Consider the following 21,574-nt stretch of genomic DNA (forward strand, 5'->3'; position numbering starts at 1 on the left):
GACAAACAAAAAAAGTGTAGTCCGGCTCTTTTCAAGCCCAGGCAGCTATTTGAGTAAAACTGCAGTTCCAAATTTGATTAAGGATTATTACTAGCCTGGACTAAAGTGTAGCCTACCAGTTGTGTTTAAACTAGTACAGCTGTATAATCCCATGCAATTATATCCACATCCCCTATTTTATGAGATTACTTTAAATGTGTTCAGTCAATGTCAATTTAGTTTAAATGCAAACTTGATTAATCCAAGCATTGCTGCAAACCGTAATTGTGTTGAAATGCTCTAAAGAAAAGCACAGATGGACATTCCTGTGAAGTTGATTTCAGGGAATTGCAGCTAGACAGTGAGGAGTCTGTATTCAGAGTTGCAGTAGAAGGTTATAGAATAGCTAAAGGAAGATTTCATTAGTTGGGGAGGAAGAGGAGAAGGGATGATTTGATTATTTTAATTACCTACAGCAGCATTTTCATTTGAGGTACAAATAGAATGCAATACTAAACACAACAACACTGTAGGACAGCACCCAAATCCAGACATGAACAGCAGTGATCTACTATACAGGGTAGTATGACATATGCAAGCTGGTCTGTCTGTTTCTTTATCACAGTGATATTGATCCAGTTGAAATGCATGTGATCTATCCTCTGTACATCAGCCTTAATACAGATTCTCAGATAAAAGGTTCACAGGTTTCTCACTGCAAACTGCTAGTAAAGAAAGGGTACCAGAAACTAAAATGATCCTGTAAAAGCAAGCTTTTCTTCTCTACTTGCCCCTGTGTTCACTCAGCACAGGAAAACGGCATGGCAAGGAACGACGTTTTCTCTGGCAATATATGTTCTATAAAGTCCTTAGAGACCCAGACAGGCTTGCCCTAACCTCTGAGGAAAGGAAACAGTACATCAATCCATCCAGCATAGCTACTCAGTAAATAAAAGGTTGCTCTGAGAGCCGGGTCTTTGAAAGGTGAGACGCAGATGAGATCAGATGGGAACGGGGAGACTTCTAATCAGACGGAGAAGTGGACGTGATCCACAAAGGGAGATTTCATGCAACAGTTCACCTGTCGCCCGGAGTGTTGCTGCAGTTCAGACCACCACACACACACACACCGCACACACATTTATGCTCAGGCACAGCGATCTGAGCCTGCTGCTCTGGTCTCCACAGCGAGCCAAGTTTGAGACAAAATCCATAGCCCTCCACTGGGTTATCAAACTGTGCCCCAGGCATGTCTCCATCTGAGGAAAACATGGCAATTGCTCTCCCACACTGCAAGGCCCAGCCTTTATCTACAGATGGTACTACTGAGCAGGAATGTGACCTTTGATTTGGCTTCGCACATGGAATTGGAACGTATGCTGCCCAATGAAAACTCAGAAAGGATTTGCTTGGTCTCTCAAGCGAGGCAGGTGAGCAAATGACTGTGTGGCAATTATCAGTTTAATGCAATTTCTACATTTAGAGGAGTGTCAGGGTGAGTGTCTCCATGTGAGACATCACTACAGAGACCAGTGGAGGCTGCTGAGGGGAGGACGGCTCACAATAATGTCTGGAACAGAGTAAATGGAATGGCATCAAACACATGGAATCCATGTGTTTGATGTATTTGATACCATTCCACTTATTCCACTCCAGCCATTACCATGAGTCCGTCCTCCCCAATTAAGGTGCCACCAACCTCCTGTGACAGAGAGAGGGAGGGAGAGAGAGAGGGAAGGAGTGAGATAGATCTATCCATTATAGACCCATTCTGTGCTTCTCTCACCCATTTAGACTAAGAAGGGAACTATTGCTTCATTAGGCGTGCAGTCATCCTATATCCCAATGACACTGACTACACCCAGATAGGGAAGCAGCTGACAGATAGACATTCAGATCATGGCATAAAATACAATTTGTGCTTTTGTCATTTCAAAAGGATCGTCCGTGTTTTAATGATAAAGATCACATCTATTGGCAATCTCTGTGTTCGGTAAGAACGAAAGGACATTCTGAACATTTCACTTGTCTTTTATTGAAGACGCCACCTGGCTTTCTCTATATAAACACTTCACAACAGGATGCAGCCAACAGCCTGGGCTAGATCAGATAAGCCCACAGCAGACACTGAGCTCTATCTAACGGCTCTGACATTTGCTCTTGTGCCGCAGCACTTTTTGGAACAGTGAATGGTGGGTAGTGTGGAAATATTCAGAATTGGAGCCTGGACAGGCCTGGTTACTTCTGCTCTGCTTCTTCACTTCTGAACCTTGGTCACATAGCCAGCAGGGTTAGAGGGATTTGCACATATCTGCACAGATGCTGGCCGAGTGAGCAGGGACAACGCTGCATTGTTCTCCCCTTTCGATCGCGCCGCAAGAGCAGGGCAGAATCCTTGCGAGTAGCTAGAGGGGCTATGAGGGACATGAACAGATCGCCACCAGCTTGTACTACACACTACACTTCAGTTAGTGGCAGTGCCCCCTAGAGATGACACTGTGTGCCCTGCAGAGTACAGTACATGACATTTACAAGATACAGCTAACATATACATCAATAAACTACAATGGCAAAAGGCATACACTACTGTACTGTAGAATCTGTACGGGAATCTCTACAAAAAGGAAATGCCTATTTATTAAGAGCAAATACAGCAAATGATGGATCCTCTTCCATCTGTGAGAAACAGTTTTAGTTGTTGTGCTTTGGTCCTGATGAATCCAAGAAGGACTCCCGAGTCACGGCAGAAAACAATCATAGGGTCACTTTTACATAATTGTGGAGTGTGTCCATGTATTTTTAATGCAGGTGAGACCCTGCTTAGCTCAGAGGGAGAGAGATCAGGGCCGCTGGTGGGGGACTGAGGCTGCTGGATGCCAGAGCACTGTTTTGCAGCTCTGCCAAGCAGGTAATTTACTAGCAGCAGTACCATGAATAAAATATACCAGGCACAGCTGACTCCTTTCATGCTATTGGATGCTAAGTGAAAGACTTTTAAAAACATGGGATTCTTGGAATTTATGTATCATTCTCTGTATCCCTTTCCTGCAGTCAAATGACTAGTGGTCTCATGGGTGGAATGTTATTCATATTTTTCATAATATCATAATACACGCTGATAATTAGGTGTTTCTATGTCAAACGGTTTTGTTATATTTCTTCTGTGATGTATATAAAGAATAATATTTGGATACAAACTCAAAATTGAATACATTTCAACTCTTTAGCCCACCACAGTAAAAGGTTAAACTCCTGATGTCTCTTTGTCGGACAGAGTAATAATAAGGTACAGTGCCTTCAGAAAGTATTCCCACATCTTGCATTTTTTCACATTTTGTTGTATTATAAAGTGGGATGAAAATGTATTTAATTGTAATTTTTGTCGACGATCTATAAAAATGACTCTGTAATGTCAAAGTGGAAGAAAAATTATATATTGTTTCTATTACTTAATGGAAAATTAAACATTATTATAAACTGGGTGGTTCGAGCTCTGAATGCTGATTGGCTGACAGCTGTGGTATCTCAGATCGTATACCACAGGTATGACAAAAGATGTATTTTTACTGCTCTAATTACGTTAGTAACCAGTTTATAATAGCAATAAGGCACCTCTGGGTTTGTGCTTAAGAACAGCCCTTGGCCGTGGTATATTGGCCATATACCACACCCCTTTGGGCCTTATTGCTTAAATATATCTTGATTAGATACGTAATTCAACCCCCAAAGTCAATACCTGATAGAATCACCGTTGGCAGCAATGACAGCTGTGAGTCTTTCTGGGTAAGTCTCTAAGAGCTTTGCACACCTGGCACAAAATCGTGGCATAAAACGTCTAAAATCTTACAGTCTGCAAAGGCCTTTAGTGAAGAATTAAGACACCAGCTTCAGAAAACAGGTTCTGAATAGGTTGAAAAACCACAAGTACGTCAGTAAGAGGTATTTGTATCCAGAAGGATCACATAATCACCCCCATTTTCTTTTCAGTGATGCTCTTGGCCGACAGATTAGGTAGGCTGGCATAACAAGTGGGTTCTTCTTCTTCTGTGAGTGTTTGGGCATGTAGACGGATACTAGCTGCCAGGAAGACCAAGTGCTGCCGGAATTCTCTCCAACACTCTTAGAGCCAATATGAATCTCTAAAGTATGTTCACTCCACAATGCTGTGTAATGAAACCTAACATTTAAAGACTTTTTGTCTTAAATGGTGATATAATAATTCTGCCATTCATCCATGCATGTATCTACAGTACAGTATCTGGGGGAAACAGGGTTTCCATACTGTTTGGACAGCTACTGAGTGTAGGCCTGTGATGAACTCATCTCTCATAGCTTATCAGAGGCTGCAGACGTCCTCTGCCTGACTGGTAACTAAAAGGAAACTGTTACCGGCCCTTCAGTTTCAATTGACCAAACAGTGTATTTTTCCAACATAAGCATATACATGGTTTTCCTGCCATGGCACAGTGAAAATGTGAAGCCACTCACCTCGACAATGTCAGAGTTAGTTCTGCTCTCGTGGGGCTCGTTGTACTCAGTGTATTTGAGCAGGACCTTGTCCATGTCTGTGCTCGCATACTGAAACAGTTTGTTTGAGCTGTTGAATATGATCAGGGCTATCTCACAGTCACATAGAACGCTGAGCTCATAGGCCTTCTTCATTAGCCCAAACTTCCTCTTCGTGAAGGTAACCTGAGGAGACACAGACCAACATCATCAGTTACACACAGAACAAAATCAGATTCAAAAATTACTATTCAAATCCAGAAAATATGCATAAATAAATCCACACAGAATTTCGTATGCATGTATTAAAGACGGTGCTTAAACAGAATTGGAAATGATGTTGAACGGCAGCCTGAGGGTGTTTTTACTGCTTCGATAAGGGGTCAGGCTGCAGCTGCAAAGTTTCAGAACTAAAAATAAGACACTTTCCTATCTCCATCTCTCATAATACACAAGTCATAAGTGTATCCCTTTAGGAAAACTACAGTGAGGATATGAGGCTGGTGTGACTGGTTAGCAGGCCAGAGGTCAGGCAGTGTAAAGTCATGTAGCGGTTCAGTAAGCTGAATCAGGGCGTTGGGAACAGGGATCCATACATTACATTAGCTCCTGACTCCATGTACGGTACGGACAGCGGTCCCTCCCTGCCCCTGCATCACTCTGCCTGTAACACGAGCCCACAGACGGGACTGTAGGTCATGCATCACTCTGCCTGTAACACGAGCCCACAGACGGGACTGCAGGTCATGCATCACTCCAGTGGTACTGACACCTAACCCTCTCTGCAGACTTTCTGTCCTGCATCTCTCAGCTCTGTGGTTTCTTGTACCTGATACACATGTCCTTATGTAACACTACGTTATTGCCTTTGCAGTACTGTATGCTATGACCCTCTTTCATTGTAAAACCTGATCCAGGCAAACAGGGAAACAAGGAGAACGTACAAGCTGTTCTGTAATGTTGTTTATGTGAAACACCTCCTCAATAGCATTTATGCAAGCTTATCATCCTCACAGTGTGCATCATGTAAAGTGCATTCAGTTACAGTACACGGAGAGCTATGCTATGGATATGCCAGTGAAAGCTGTGCTTCAGGCCAAAGGAGAGTGAATGTGTCTGTATTCACTTCTGCCAATTTCACTGACCTACTAAGAGGAGCTGAGCAGATGAGCTGGCTTTGTTCAACTTTAATTGGTCACAGCTTGCGGCTACCCTCATTTAAAATGGCATAATGCAATATAGTCCTATGAGTTGCATAGCTTATCTGTCTCCACTCAGACAGTGGGGTCACTCCAACTGTGAAAAATGAATTTCAAATGTTCCACACTACAGGTAATTACACAGGTCCATTATAACTCTGGGAGACACACAGACCCATTCCACATGTAACTGCTCCCATGTCAGGTGTGGACATGATGACAAAACCAAATACCAGAATGACGTTCCCTAAAATGACATATTTTAATAGTATGAGTTGGAAGTCTTAGAACATGTTAAAGGCCCAGTGCCGTCGAAATTCTGTTTTTCCTGTGTTTTGTATCATATTGTACAACAGCTGATGAAACTAACACTGTAAAAGTATTATTTTTACCCCCTTTTTCTCCCCAATTATTAGTTACAGACTTGTCCCATCCCTGCAACTCCTGTACAGACTCGGGAGAGGCGAAGGTCGAGACACTCTGCTCACTTAACCCAGAAGCCAGCCGCACCAATGTGTCAGATGAAACACTGTACACCTGGAGACTGTGTCAGTGTGCTCTGTTCCCGGCCCACCACAGGACAGAGCACGAAGAGACAAGGACAACCCGGCCGGCCAAACCCTCCCCTAACCCGGACGACGCTGGGCCAAACCCTCCCCTAACCCGGACGACGCTGGGCCAAACCCTCCCCTAACCCGGACGACGCTGGGCCAATTGTGAGTCGCCTCATGGGTCTCCCGGTCGCGGCCAGCTGAGGCACAGTCCGGTATCAAACCAGAAAATGCAGTAACGCAGCTAGCACTGCGATGCAGTGCCTTAGAACGCCACGCCACTCGGGAGGCCCTAATGGGCAGGTTATGCATGCGTGGAGTTTCGGCTTGCCTGGTGACATCACAGACATCGCAGTAAATTAGTTAATTAGTTAATAGACCAATGAAAGAGAGTTCCACCACTTTTCAACCTCATATACATTATCTCCAGCACCATACCAGTGTCTACATATGTGAAAATGGTATGTTTCTATGGTTAAATAGATAAGAACGGTCTTAAACAATGCTTGTACGTGACAGGGTAGGACTAAAAGTACGAAAATGATTTTCAAAACCTGCAACAAGTTTCCAGCCAAACGGAATGTATTGTCTTGCTCCCCACGTCACTGTGAATCTCATAGTGTTTCAAAATCACCGCTTTGGCTTTTGATGATGTCATCAGGATGAACTTTCTTACTTTAGATTTTTTTCTACAAAACATAGTGCGCCATTTTCACATATGTAAACACTGGTAATGTACTGGAGATAATGAAAATGATGTAGAAAATGTTTGTAATTGCCTATTAATTATTACCCAGAAATGATTTGATATTGATGTAAAAACATCTGCATTCACAGTAAGTTTGACATATGGATGTATACGAGTCCTGCTGGAGAGCAACTCCTCTATATATTGGTTTTGTGCATGTCATAGTGCTTATTTGTGCTGTGGAGGTAATACACTCCATGAGGGCAGACAAGGGTATGTGCAGTCTTTGTATCCTTGGTCCACAGAGGACCATTCCCCACTCCGTTCTCATCAGACCTGACTATAACACAGTACAGTAGGCTACAGTAGCTCCTGGTGCAGGTTAATGGACCTGTGTGTGACAGGTCAAACCACCTGACAATGACCTCCCTTGACTCACACTCCTTCTCATAGCTGCTTGCTTGCTTACTTGTTTGTTTAATCGGCTGGAAAGCACCGACTGTCATGTGGGGAAATGATTAACAAATGGACTGCATTTTAGCAGATGAGTATGTCTGCTAAGCTAAGCCATGGAGGGAGGGAGCATTACCTTTCAGCAGGAAGCAGGAAGCTAACCCTGGGTGAATGAACTGAACTGGTGAGCTGGGACTTTGTTCCACCTGGCTGGGCTGGCTCTCGGTGTGCTGAGTGAAAGAGCAGGGCCACAGCGCTGTGCTGACCCAGGCTCCTGCTTCATTTCACCCAGAGGAGCACAGAGACCCTGCTTCGTTCCGCATCGCCCCTGCAGAGCCAGCTGCTTACCCTTAAAGAGGCGTGTTTCCTATTCTATTGTACTGTCTGTATCCTTGCACTGACTAGACACACTGTAGGACGCATGTCTGACATGGTTTCTGTTCTGTATGCACTGATCAAAGAAGAGAATACAGACATGGCAAACAATATGTCCACATACTGTGCTTCATACTAATGTACAACAAGGTATATCTTCATCATAAAATAAACTCTTAGATGCAGCGAGACCAAGCCCTTTGTGTCATGACTATCAGTAGCCTACACCGCAGAGTTGAGTCCTTGCTGAGGCGTGGGCCTTTGGGTTGACACCCCCCAGCCACTGTCCTCTATGGGGTGACTGCCTGGTGAGACAGTGGAAAACCACAGACATGCTTGAGGTCACGTGGGCTAGTCTGTAGGCAGGGTTTTCTATTGCTCACCGCGTCAAAGACACCCACACACATAGGCACCATTCTATGGGTTCCTCAAGAATTTGGATGGTGCTTCAAGTGTAAATGATTATGTTTAGTTAATGTACCGTCTAATTCGTGCAATGACAGTGACAGCGAAAGGAGAATCCACTGTAAATCATGTGGAACAAACTACTTTAGGGCACCACAAGTTACTAGTGTGCTACTGTTATCCTCTGCCAAGCAATCAACTGCAAATATAGAAAAAATCTAATGACTCAACTATTTTAAACTCTAAATATAAAATGGATCCATTTCTCCAACTTTCTGCAGCCTTTGATAAGGTCATTATAATAACCCACACAATGCCTAGCAGACAGACAGTAATTATATTAGCATTTCTCACCTGATTGTGCGCCTGGCTGAAAACCTTGACCTTTTCAGATTCTCTCTCACTGCTAGTGACGAGCTGGGGGTGCTAATTCTGCTCTCATAGAAAACTTTCTCCAACTACTTTTCCTTCAGGTCTCCACCCATCCTATCTATGAACTGCATGCCTCAGGCATTGTGCTTCCATTGACAACTGTAGTCAGTAATTAAATGTGGGAAGATGAACGAAGAGGATGTTCAATAGAATGTTTAGCTTGGTCAAGTGGTGTTATGTGTTGAACTACTATACTGTATAGCATTTGTTGCCAGAGATCAAGCTGAGTGCATGGTCATCTTGCTCTGCCATGATATGAACTGAATACCTACATGATCCTGTCTCCAGAGAAGGACAATGATGGAGGGACCTGTCACTCGTCAGGTCTATCAATTTCAAGGAGTCAACATGACAAACAGGCCATCAGAGCTGGCTTTGGGGTGATAGAGGTGATGCCGACCCATTGAGGGAAAAGGGAGATGGAACTCCATGTCCACTCTAATGGTCTCCATGGCAGACAGGGGTGTGGAAGGATAGGTAGGCTTGGTTGGCTGCAGAGCATGTGTGCCCTGACACCAGCTGGGAGAGTGACCCGGGCCCCCTGGCTCCTTGGCTGTACAGTACTAGGCACAAGGCCTTCCCTCCTGTCCTGTCTGGCTGGATCAGCTCTCACAGGGAGGATGGACAGCTCGAGGACCCCTGTGCCAATGGACCACCGCAGGATCAAGAGGCCTGACCCACCAGCTGGGCTTGACCTTGGAACCTAAGTGGACAATCCTTCCCATTAGACCACAAGAAAAGAGTCCAACACTCCGACCTCCTCTGATAGGTCTATATTGATACTGGATGTATAGAGTTTACTCGGCTGAGCCGGTGAGAGGACTGGTGCTAGAAAATAATGTAATTATCATTCCTTATTGGTCGTAATTTGAATCATTAAATTCATAACGGTCTGTCTGTCCTGATGGGTAGAAAAGGTTGAATAATCTCATTGGCTCTGCTTTTCAATCTGACAACAGGAGCAGACCATTATACTTCCCTCACTAACCTCTTGCTAATACTTCACCATTGGAAAACAAAACATAATTTTCCCTGTTTCACATATAGCTGCTACCCTCTCATTTGTAAGGCAGTTAAACATGATATTTTTTCAAACATGCGTCATAGATGCACTCCACCTAGCCTCCCCTGTTTTCCACCACTTCACCTTCCTTTATTCCCTCTGCATTCTCTACCAACAAGGTTTTTACCTGTTAAATAAATAATGGAGTTGGCCCTGGAGCTTTCAGAGTTTCAGAGTGGGGAGAGAAAGAGATGAAAAATAGAGATGTGCTCTGCTGCTCCCTGGTGAGAGAGGGAGAGGGGGAGAGAGAGAGGGAGAGGGAGAGGGAAAGAGAGAGCAGCACTGTGCCCACAGCAAGGGCAGGCAACCCTCCACCCAGCAGAAAAATCATCAAACTTTTAATGACTTGGGCAATTACCCCCAGTGAGCCTGCTTAATGGCATCCAGAGGACGTCATTAGACACGAGGAGCTAACTACGTAGCGTTCCCTGGGCCAGACACAGCCAGTCACACTTTTTTCTTACAGTAGTGACATTTTCATACTTTATCATAACTGGTCCCCGGTGGGAATCGAACCCACAACACTGCCTTTGCAAGCACTGTGCTCTACCAACTGAGCCACCACAAAACAAGGTCACTCTGTACCTTCCAATGTCCTTTCACTGGGAGGGAGTCCCCAGCACACGCTGCTACTAAAAAGCCCCACCGTCTCCTCCATGGCCTCTCACATAGTCTTTGTCTCCTAGTACAACATAACAATCACAACACAATCAGGCCACAACAGAGAGTTTCTCTGTCTGAAAGGCACTTCTCATCAGGTCATGTGAGGCAAATGATATTATTTAATCAGATTCCCCCTCAGGGAATCATCTCAGAACATTCCCCTACTCTTGAATTATTCAGCCAGATTATCTAAATGAGACAGGTGTGTGTTATCATTTGGAGTATTAATTGTAGGGTGGTGCACTTGGGTAAATCAGGCCTTTCACTGGCTGGGCTGAGCTGAGGATTGATCCATCCATAGTGATTCTGTTGTCGAGCTCCATTATAGAATTCATCGTTTACACAGGTTTGCAATTAGTATGTCAGGCAGGCTGTTCTGCTCAGTGAGACTGGCTGAGCTGAGGTTTCTACCTGACAGGACCTCAGCCGCCATCTTTCATACACCTAGAGTATGAAGAGAAGGAACGCATCATAAAATAATTCTAAATTCATGAAATCTATTCATGAAAAAGTGATTTGGTTGTTAATACATTTTAGAGAATTGACAGATGAGTCAATCCAAAGGAAAGCAAAGAAACTTCCTAGAAATTACATAGTTTACATGCTCTGCCTGAGCTCTGCATGGGCTCTGCCTGAGCTCTGCATGGGCTCTGCATGAGCTCTGCATGGGCTCTGCATGAGCTCTGCATGGGCTCTGCATGAGCTCTGCCTGAGCTCTGCATGGGCTCTGCATGGGCTCTGCCTGAGCTCTGCATTCATCCACCTCTGGCCTGCTCGCCTCCCTACCACTGAGGAAGTACAGTTCCCGCTCAGCCCAGTCAAAACTGTTCGCTGCTCTGGCCCCCCAATGGTGGAACAAACTCCCTCACGACACCAGGACAGCGGAGTCAATCACCACCTTCCGGAGACACCTGAAACCCCACCTCTTTAAGGAATACCTAGGATAGGATAAAGTAATCCTTCTCACCCCCTTAAAAGATTTAGATGCACTATTGTAAAGTGGCTGTTCCACTGGATGTCATAAGGTGAACGCACCAATTTGTAAGTCGCTCTGGATAAGAGCGTCTGCTAAATGACTTAAATGTAAATGTAATGTAAATGCATGGGCTCTGCCTGAGCTCTGCATGGGCTCTGCCTGAGCTCTGCATGGGCTCTGCATGGGCTCTCCCTGAGCTCTGCCCGAGCTGTGCCTGAGCTCTGCATGGGCTCTGCCTGAGCTCTGCATGGGCTCTGCATGGGCTCTCCCTGAGCTCTGCCTGAGCTCTGCATGGGCTCTGCCTGAGCTCTGCATGGGCTCTGCCTGAGCTCTGCATGGGCTCTGCATGGGCTCTCCCTGAGCTCTGCATGGGCTCTGCCTGAGCTCTGCCTGAGCTCTGCATGGGCTCTGCCTGAGCTCTGCCTGAGCTCTGCATGGGCTCTGCCTGAGCTCTGCCTGAGCTCTGCATGGGCTCTTGAGGCTAATCTTTCTGCCATAAAGCGTGAAAGGTCAACAACCCTTCCAGAGCACTTCAAGTGTTGATGTTAGGAGAACACCCCTGCTGCTGTCCCCGTGCAGCGTCTTGTATTACCACACTATTTAATTAGGAATTACGGCAAATTTCTAAAATGTTTCTATGTTCCTAAACCCCTCTGACGCATTATTGGACTGTCTGTCAAAGTGGGAGAGGGAGGTAGAGCTAGAGCGAGGTAGAGCTAGAGCAAGGTAGAGCGAGGTAGAGCTAGAGCGAAAGCTACGTCACCAGGTTATGCAGCCCCCCACTCTCACTGCAGCGCTAGATAGGACTTTGTGGATTAATGCAAATCTACGAAAAATATAAACATCCTGTCACAGAAATTACTAAATTCTGGAAGTCCAATCGATTGTGAGATATGGCATATACATTTTATGTGATAAACTTGGGTCACGGGTTCACAATTTGACCTTTTCTGAGACCTCTGCCAAGCAAGGAGGGAGAGGCGGGAGAGGCAAATGTCGAGAGCCGTAAGTCCTCCAGAACACAACCAAGCAGCACTGCTTTGTGACACAATGCCCACTTAACCCAGAAGCCAGCCACACCAATGTGTTGGAGGAAACACCGTACACTGTGTCAGTGTGCACTGCACCCGGCCCACCGCTGGAGCTGCTAGTGCACAAGGACATCCCTGCCGGCCAAACCCTCCCTAACCCGGATGACGCTGGGCTAATTGTGCACCACCCCATGGATCTCCCAGTCGCAGCCGGCTGCGACAGAGCCTGGACTCGAACCCAGACTCTAAAGTGGTACTGCGATGCAGTATCTTAGACCACTGTGCCACTCGGGAGGCTGACAATAACCTTATGATGTATTTGTGTGGCTACGAAGCCATCTTTAGAGACCAACATTTTCTGCTTGGTTTCCGGTGCATTGAAAAACAAATGAAATAGACTACTACCAAGGTCTGATGATGCTTCTGACAATATAGTAAAAGGCGTGTTGTGTTGGGTGATGTGCTAAAGTCTGTAGGCTATTTTGAAAACTGCCGGTGTGTTGTGTTTATGAGGAGTCCCCTCCTGTGTGTGTTGTGTTTATGAGGAGTCCCCTCCTGTGTGTGTTGTTGCATGAGTTGACTGCTGTTTCCTCATTGCTTGGCAGAGATCTCAGAAAATGTAAAAATGTGAACCCGCGACCCAAATGTATCATTTAAAATGTATATGCCATATCTCACAATCGACTGGACTTCCTGAATTTAGTATTTTTTCGCTGTGACAAAACTTTGATATTTTCTGCATATTTGCGCTGTAGTGAGTGGGGGGCTGTGTAACCCTGTGACCGAGCTCCGAGTGAGAAAGGTGCACACTTTGACAGACAGTCCTACAACAAGTCAGAGGGGTTTAGAAACATAGTGACATTTTAGAAATATGTCGTTATTCCCCATTAATGCTATGAATACGGATTGCTGGCCATGCGGATAAAGATTCTAACTGTCTTCTGATAATGAGCCTGAATGCTAATGGCCATTCCCCGTTGGTTAGGAGCACACCCCAGGGAAAGGGGACTGTGTGTTTCATGGTCCATAGAGAGAAGATACACACACATCACATTATCATGGTGAAATTTTATTGTAGCAGCACTCCCAGTGTTTTCACAGTGTGCCCTATTCTCATAGAAGAGTAATGGCAGCGCCTGGGCTCTTCTGATAACCATTCTGGGAGATGAAGAAGTGTGACATTTCAAAATCGTATTGTGAATAAAAAAGGCAACGGTAAACATGTCGTCCCCCACGAATGATGCAGCGCCCCCCTTAGGCCAATCAGTGTGATTTTGTAAATGATGGATCTCTATGGTAAGACGCATCATGTGAGAATGCTATTCATTGACTACAGCTCAGCGTTCAACACCATAGTACCCTCAAAGCTCATCACTAAGCTAAGGATCCTGGGACTAAACACCTCCCTCTGCAACTGGATCCTGGACTTCCTGATGGGTCGCCCCCAGGTGGTGAGGATAGGTAGCAACACATCTGCCACGCTGATCCTCAACACTGGAGCCCCCCAGGGGTGCATGCTCAGTCCCCTCCTGTACTCCCTGTTCACCCACAACTGCATGGCCAGGCACGACTTCAACACCATCATTAAGTTTGCAGACGACACAACAGTGGTTGGCCTGATCACCGACAACAACGAGACAGCCTATAGGGAGGAGGTCAGAGACCTGGCCGGGTGGTGCCAGAATGACAACTAATCCCTCAACGTAACTAAGGAGATGATTGTGGACTACAGGAAAAGGAGGACTGAGCATGCCCCCATTCTCATCGACGGGGCTGTAATGGAGCAGGTTGAGAGCTTCAAGTTCCTTGGTGTCCACATCACCAACGAACTAGAATGGTACAAACATCCAAGACAGTCGTGAAGAGGGCAAGGCAAAGCTTATTCTTATTCTGTCATTTTTTATCATAGGTACACTTCAACTGTGAGAGACAGAATCTAAAACAAAAATCCAGAAAATCACATTGTATGATTTTTAAGTAATTAATTTGCATTTTATTGCATGACATAAGTATTTGATACATCAGAAAAGCAGAACTTAATATTTGGTACAGAAACCTTTGTTTGCAATTATAGAGTTCATACATTTCCTGTAGTTCTTGACCAGGTTTGCACACACTGCAGCAGGGATTTTGGCCCACTCCTCCATACAGACTATCTCCAGATACTTCAGGTTTCGGGGCTGTCGCTGGGCAATACGGACTTTCAGCTCCCTCCAAAGATTTTCTATTGGGTTCAGGTCTGGAGACTGGCTAGGCCACTCCAGGACCTTGAGATGCTTCTAACGGAGCCACTCCTCAGTTGCCCTGGCTGTGTGTTTCGGGTCGTTGTCATGCTGGAAGACCTAGCCACGACCCATCTTCAATGCTCTTACTGAGGGAAGGAGATCTCGCGATACATGGCCCCATCCATCATCCCCTCAATGCGGTGCAGTCGTCCTGTCCCCTTTGCAGAAAAGCATCCCCAAAGAATGATGTTTCCACCTCCATGCTTCACGGTTGGGATGGTTTTCTTTGGGTTGTATTCATCCTTCTTCTTCCTCCAAACACGGCGAGTGGAGTTTAGACCAAAAAGCTCTATTTTTGTCTCATCAGACCACATGAATTTCTCCCATTCCTCCTCTGGATCATCCAGATGGTCATTGGCAAACTTCAGGCGGGCCTGGACATGCACTGGCTTGAGCAGGGGGACCTCCATAACGGCGTAGTGTGTTACTAATGGTTTTCTTTGAGACTGTGGTCCCAGCTCTCTTCAGGTCATTGACCAGGTCCTGCCGTGTAGTTATGGGCTGATCCCTCACCTTCCTCATGATCATTGATGCCCCACGAGGTGAGATCTTGCATGGAGCCCCAGACCGAAGGTGATTGACCGTCATCTTGAACTTCTTCCATTTTTTAATAATTCGCCAACAGTTGTTGCCTTCTCACCAAGCTGCTTGCCTATTGTCCTGTAGCCCATCCCAACCTTGCACAGATCTACAATTTTATCCCTGATGTCCTTACACAGCTCTCTGGTCTTGGCCATTGTGGAGAGGTTTGAGTCTGTTTTATGTGTGTGTGGACAGGTGTCTTTTATACAGGTAACGAGTTCAAACAGGTGCAGTTAATTCAGGTAATGAGTGGAGAACTGGAGGGCTTCTTAAAGAAAAACTAACAGGTCTGTGAGAGCCAGAATTCTTACTGGTTGGTAGGTGATCAAATTATTATTTAATGCAATAAAATGCAAATGAATTACTTAAAAATCATACAATGTGATTTTCTGGATTTTTGTTTTAGATTCCGTCTCTCACAGTTGAAGTGTACCTATGATATAAATTACAGACCTCTACATGCTTTGTAAGTAGGAAAACCTGCAAAATCGGGAGTGTATCAAATACTTGTTCTCCCCACTGTACATACTACCTCAATTGGCCGAACCAACCAGTGCCCCTGCACATTGGCTAGCCGGCTATCTGCATTGTGTCCTGCCACCCACCACCCGCCAACCCCTCTTTTACACCACTGCTACTCTCTGTTCATCATATATGCATAATCCCTTTAACCATATCCACATGTACATACTACCTCAATCAGCCTGACTAACCGGTGCCTGTATATAGCCTCGCTACTGTTATTTTTCACTGTCTTTTTACTGTTGTTTTTATTTATTTACTTACCTATTGTTCACCTTATACCTCTTTTTGCCCTGTTGGTTAGAGCCTGTAAGTAAGCATTTCACTGTAAGGTTGTATTCGGAGCATGTGACAAATTAACTTTGATGTGATTTGATCATTCACGCAAGTTTCATCAAAATCTAGCCAATGGTATCTGAGATATCGCGTTGGTTAGCTAGACTGATTATCCTGAGGGTTCACAGCCAATTTAGCAATCAGAAACAACCTGAACTGATGTTGTCGCTTACTTCCTTTTACTTTTTTGCTGATGTCACAGGTCAGTGCAGATGGTGCAGATAATAAAGCTCTGGCAGGAGCCTGCTCTCACCTGGACTGCTATTTGGATCCCACCCAGAAGCAGGTGTTATGCTGATAATTGGCCCATCATGTAGATTTTGGTTTCTCACTTGGCTGAGCTGCATCCCACACAGTAACAGTCAGAGAAACGGGGGGAGCGGGAGCAGCATTGAGGAGAAGGGGCATGAGGTCTCATGTTATCACTCTCAGGAGGGTGAGCAAAACCTCAATTCGCTTTCTGTGTGCATGGCATAAAAGTTGTTTCACCCACTAGAGAGTGCAAATTATATTTTGAGAGGGTGCGAATAGGATACATCCTATTGGATCGGGCTCAAAGACAACGTCTCCATACTTTATCATGGGTAATGCAAAATATCAAACACATTGCTGTTCACAGGAATACCTACTACCTGACATATATCTACATATTCTGCATATGTAATGCAAAGATAAGAAAACTCTAGGGATTTCGGTTCTCCACAGATACAGTCGGCCTCAGACAGTGGTTGAGCAGACAGGACGGTACTGTACTGTTTAAGCGGGTTATATTTAGCGTGAGCAGGCAAACAGAGTGAATTCCAGGGCAGGCCTCTCCTCTCTGTGGCTGGCCAGTACCAGATCCATGGCAGTTAGAGTTGAGATAGAGAAGGGTGCTCTGTGTCCGGCTAACTGACCCACCCTACTAATGAGAGGGTGGTGTGGTGCAGTGGCTGCTCCTAATTACTACCAAGCAGCTGCAACCGCATGGAGCCGCGCGGAGCCCAGCGAGGGGCCCTGTCAGGCCAAGGGACAAGCCCTCCAGTGTGGAGAGGCCGCAGTCGCCCCACTTCGCCCCGCTCACTGCTCAGTGTTCTGGGTTCACTCCCACGCCAAGCAGCCCCCGCTGCAGCCTGCTATACTACTGCTGCTGCCTCATCAACTTCTCCTGCTGAAATTGCAGGGTAGCGGGGGAATCATGTCTGTAAATAACGCTGCACTGACAAAAAAATGTCATGGTTCTTGTTTATCCGGCTGGGGACTTTCTGTTCAGATTCATATTGCCACTGACAGCAGCTTCAGTTCCATAGAACAGGTATCCTATCCAAAATATTACCCAATATAGAAATGGCATTTTACTCCAACCCTTAAACTGGAGAGATATACTTTCTCTTAAAGGACTGGATAATGTTAATTTATTACAAACAATAAATGGTGTTTATTGGATTGAAAATACTTGAGTCACCAATTCACTCCAGAGAAAAGTGCTACCTCAAATAGAAATGGTTGCTATATGAAAACATACAATCCTGTGAAGTCAGTGGGCACTTTGAATCCCTGTCAAGAATTCACCACAGGTGGTAAGCGGTGAGAAGACAACTCCTGTTTTCAACTCCAAGCGGAACAACACTGTAGGCCTGTAGGTAGACAAGTGGGAGTAGCCTGCTGCCATTTGCTTGTGTGTGGAGAGAGATTTATCTTTATGCTGAGTGGAGGGCAGGGGAGAGGGGTGACACTGACCTGCCTGTTCCTCTCATCCATGATCCTGGTGATCTGTATCTTCTTCCGTCCCATCTCTGCGTTCTGTTCGGTCTCTCTGACACCTCAAGAATATCAGAAAAACTACCGAGCTCGTCTTCTTCCTTATCTCCTAGCACATTGTACAACACTCTCTCTTCTCTCTCTCTGGCTCTGTCGTTTTCGTGACCACACCACAATCTGCAGAGAGAGAGAGAGAGAGAACAGAGTTAACATAACACCCAGTGATCTCTTCGCATGCACAACAAAGCACCCAATGGCTCTGTGTTCCATTCCCTGACACATACAGAGAGGTTATGAGACAGACAGGAGAACATGATGGCACCTTATCTCCTCACCTGCACTTCCACAGCAGCTGGAGCCACTGTCAGAACACTTCAGACTTAAAGGAGAAACCGTTCGGAAAATGCTAAACGCAATTTATAAGTTCATCTGCTCTTTAGTGTTGAATAGGCCTGATTCAGAACCAATGATAAAAGTGCCTTTCAAGAGCTTTTCATACATAAGTGTGAAATTATCTTTTCCATTTTATGTGAGAAATGGCTGCATTAAGCTCTTACTGAAGTACAAGTTGCCATGTGGAGCTGGTGTTGACTCCCAACCAAGTCAATGTCTACTGGGTATATCTGGCTTTGATCTTTAAGCCTAACAACCAGTAGCAGGATGACAGAATTACAGAGCTTTAACAACAAAAAATGTATCCTATTCTCTCTCGCTCTCTGTGTCTGTCTTACTCTCATATGTACACCAGTAGTCAGTCAAAAGTATTCCTAAGATGCCTGTGAAGACCGAGCACAGAGCTCCACTCTTCCTTGGCCAAAGCTTTTGACACGGTAGACCATTCTATTCTTGTGGGCCGGCTAAGGAGTATTGGTGTCTCTGAGGGGTCTTTGGCTTGGTTTGCTAACTACCTCTCTCAAAGAGTGCAGTGTTTAAAGTCAGAACATCTGCTGTCTCAGACACTGCCTTTCCCCAAAGGTGTACCCCAAGGCTTGATCCTAGACCCCACGCTCTTCTCAATTTACATCAAGAACATAGCTCAGGCAGCAGAAAGCTCTCTCATCCATTTATATGCAGATGATACAGTTTTATATTCATCTGGCCCCTCTCTGGATTTTGTGTTAAACGCTCTACATCAAAGCTTTCTTAGTGTCCAACAAGCTTTCTCTGCCCTTAACCTTGTTCTGAACACCTCCAAAACAAAGGTCATGTGGTTTGGTAAGAAGAATGTCCCTCTTCCCACAGGTGTGATTACTACCTCTGAGAGTTTAGAGCTTGAGGTAGTCACCTCATACAAGCACTTGGGAGTATGGCTAGACGGTACACTGTCCTTCTCTCAGCACATATCAAAGCTGCAGGCTAAAGTTAAATCTAGACTTGGTTTCCTCTATCGTAATCACTCCACTTTCACCCCAGCTGCCAAACTAACCCTGATTCAGATGACCATCCTACCCATGTTAGATAACGGAGACGTAATTTATAGATCGGCAGGTAAGGATGCTCTCGAGCGGCTAGATGGTCTTTAGCATTCGGCCATCAGATTTGCCACTAATGCTCCTTATAGGACACATCACTGCACTCTATACTCCTCTGTAAACTGGTCATCTCTGTATACCCGTCGCAAGACCCATTGGTTGATGCTTATTTAGAAAACCCTCTTAGGCCTCACTCACCCCTATCTGAGATATCTACTGCAGCCCTCATCCTCCACATACAACACCCGTTCTGCCAGTCACATTCTGTTAAAGGTCCCCAAAGCACACACATCCCTAAGTCGTTCGTATTTTCAATTCGCTGCAGCTAGCAACTGGAACGAGCTGCAACAAACACTCAAACTGGACAGTTTTATCTCAATCTCTTCATTCCAAAACTCAATCATGGAAACTCTTACTGACAGTTGTGGCTGCTTTGCGTGATGTATTATTGTCTCTACCTTCTTGCCCTTTGTGCTGTTGTCTGTGCCCAATCATGTTTGTACCATGTGTTGTCATGTGTTGCTGCCATGCTATGTTATTGTCTTAGGTCTCTCCTTATGTAGTGTTGTGTTGTCTCTCTTGTCATGATGTGTTTTATCCTTTATTTTTATTGTATTTATTTTTAATCCCAGCCCCCGTCCCCGCAGGAGGCCTTTTGCCTTTTGGTAGGAAGTCATTGTAAATAAGAATTTGTTCTTAACTGACTTGCCTAGTTAAATAAAGGTTAAATAAATAAAACATATTTGTTTTAATTCCTCATCTGATACTGGCCGCTGCCAGCTATGCTCTTCAGATGATTAAGAGTACACCCAGTCAGGTTTAAATCCTCTGAGGTGGGTGAGGTAGTTCCCACTTGAGGTACTCTGTAACCTGCCAACCTGGTCACTGGTTCAGACTCCAGCAGGCCCGGTGAACTTTGATCTCTGTTCTATGAGAGATAGGTATCTCCCTGAAAGAGCATTCATCACTGACACATGGATATAATTTACAAGCAAATGGAAAAATGCTTATATTTCCTTTAGAAAATAACCTCTGGGCAAGGTTAACATTGTAGTATTCAGCCTCGGTCCAGCAGAGATACAGTTAGCACCATAGACCAAAAAGCAGTGAGAGCTGACTAACATCATGGGACCAGAAATGGCCAGTTCCAGTGGCACACAGTAATTTTAGGCTTTGAGACACTGGCATTATAGTGTCTGGCTGTCTGAATCTAACCACTGTTAGGCAAACTCAACATGAGATCACCTAGCCAACAACCCCCAACCCACGCACGGCTGTCCACAGTAAGGAAACTAACTACGCAAACCCCCTTGAAGAATTTCCCTAAACCACATCACAAAAAGTCGGTGAGAACGACAGTGTTCTTTTTCATTCACTGTTTCCAAATACTCCTACTGACACTTTTTCTACTGGTGTGTCTGTATGAGTGTGTATTTCTGTCCGTCTCTCTCGCTTTGAAGAGCAGTTGACTTGCTTCTCTTGACACTACTGTACAATTGTAGGCCTACATCTGAAGACAGTGAACCACACACATTCCACCTCGTCTCTAAACTGTGAGAGGATCTGTCATAGCAGTCTAGTACAGTGCAGGTTCTTGTGGCATAATGCCTTGTGTCATGACATTTCTGTTACGTAAATATGAGGTGACAAGCTGAGGTCCCTCAGACACCAGGTTTGCTACTGCACTCTGCTTGGTACAGCTACTATCTGAAGAAAACACAGAAATAGATTTCCTTATTCTATCTGTAAATCAAATCAAAAATCACATTTGATTTGCCACATGCACCGAATACAACGGGTAGACCTTACCGTGAAATGCTTACTTATAAGCCCTTGTCCAAAAATGCAGTTTTAGGAAAAATAAGAGTTAAGAAAATATTTACTAAATCAATTATTATTATTATTATATATATTTTTAAACACAATAAAATAACAATAATAAGGCTATATACAGGATGTAGTTGGATCATTTTTGCTGGGTAGGAATAACATTTAACACAGTAAAAGTTTGATTTCCATTACACAAATTCAGATCAGTTTTAGCATAATAAAAGGTGTTATAAATCTATGCATAACAACTGGTGAATGTTAAAGCATGGTTCTCAAAAGAGACAGCAGATGGGAGACAGACAATCAACACCTGTACTGATTTTATTTTCTTCTTCACTGATACATTATGTATCAGTACATCTGTAGCATGTGTCGATTACTAAACCTTTTCACATAGCTGCCTAAACATAAAAAAAGTCTAAGTAAAAAGTACGTCAAAGTGAATCCATAACTGAACTAAAATAAATGCTTGTGGGTTAACTGCTT

At 44.8% G+C, this 21,574-nt stretch overlaps 1 protein-coding gene across 7 annotated transcripts in view; it reads right to left on the reverse strand.

Moving 5' to 3' along the window:
* LOC115134263 (myocyte-specific enhancer factor 2A) overlaps nucleotides 1–21,574 on the reverse strand; it is a 97,049-nt gene that overhangs the window by 41,821 nt on the left and 33,654 nt on the right. For all 7 annotated transcript variants that reach the window (XM_029668056.2, XM_029668053.2, XM_029668054.2 and 4 more), the window contains 2 exons: nucleotides 17,766–17,963; nucleotides 4,468–4,671 (listed from right to left, as the gene is read on the reverse strand). In XM_029668056.2, the coding sequence (XP_029523916.1) occupies nucleotides 4,468–4,671; nucleotides 17,766–17,819 (258 nt within the window). In that variant the 5' untranslated portion in view covers nucleotides 17,820–17,963. The remainder of the gene's footprint in view (nucleotides 1–4,467; nucleotides 4,672–17,765; nucleotides 17,964–21,574) is intronic.

Source organism: Oncorhynchus nerka, linkage group LG9a, assembly GCF_034236695.1.
Source record: "Oncorhynchus nerka isolate Pitt River linkage group LG9a, Oner_Uvic_2.0, whole genome shotgun sequence".
NCBI lineage: Eukaryota > Metazoa > Chordata > Actinopteri > Salmoniformes > Salmonidae > Oncorhynchus > Oncorhynchus nerka.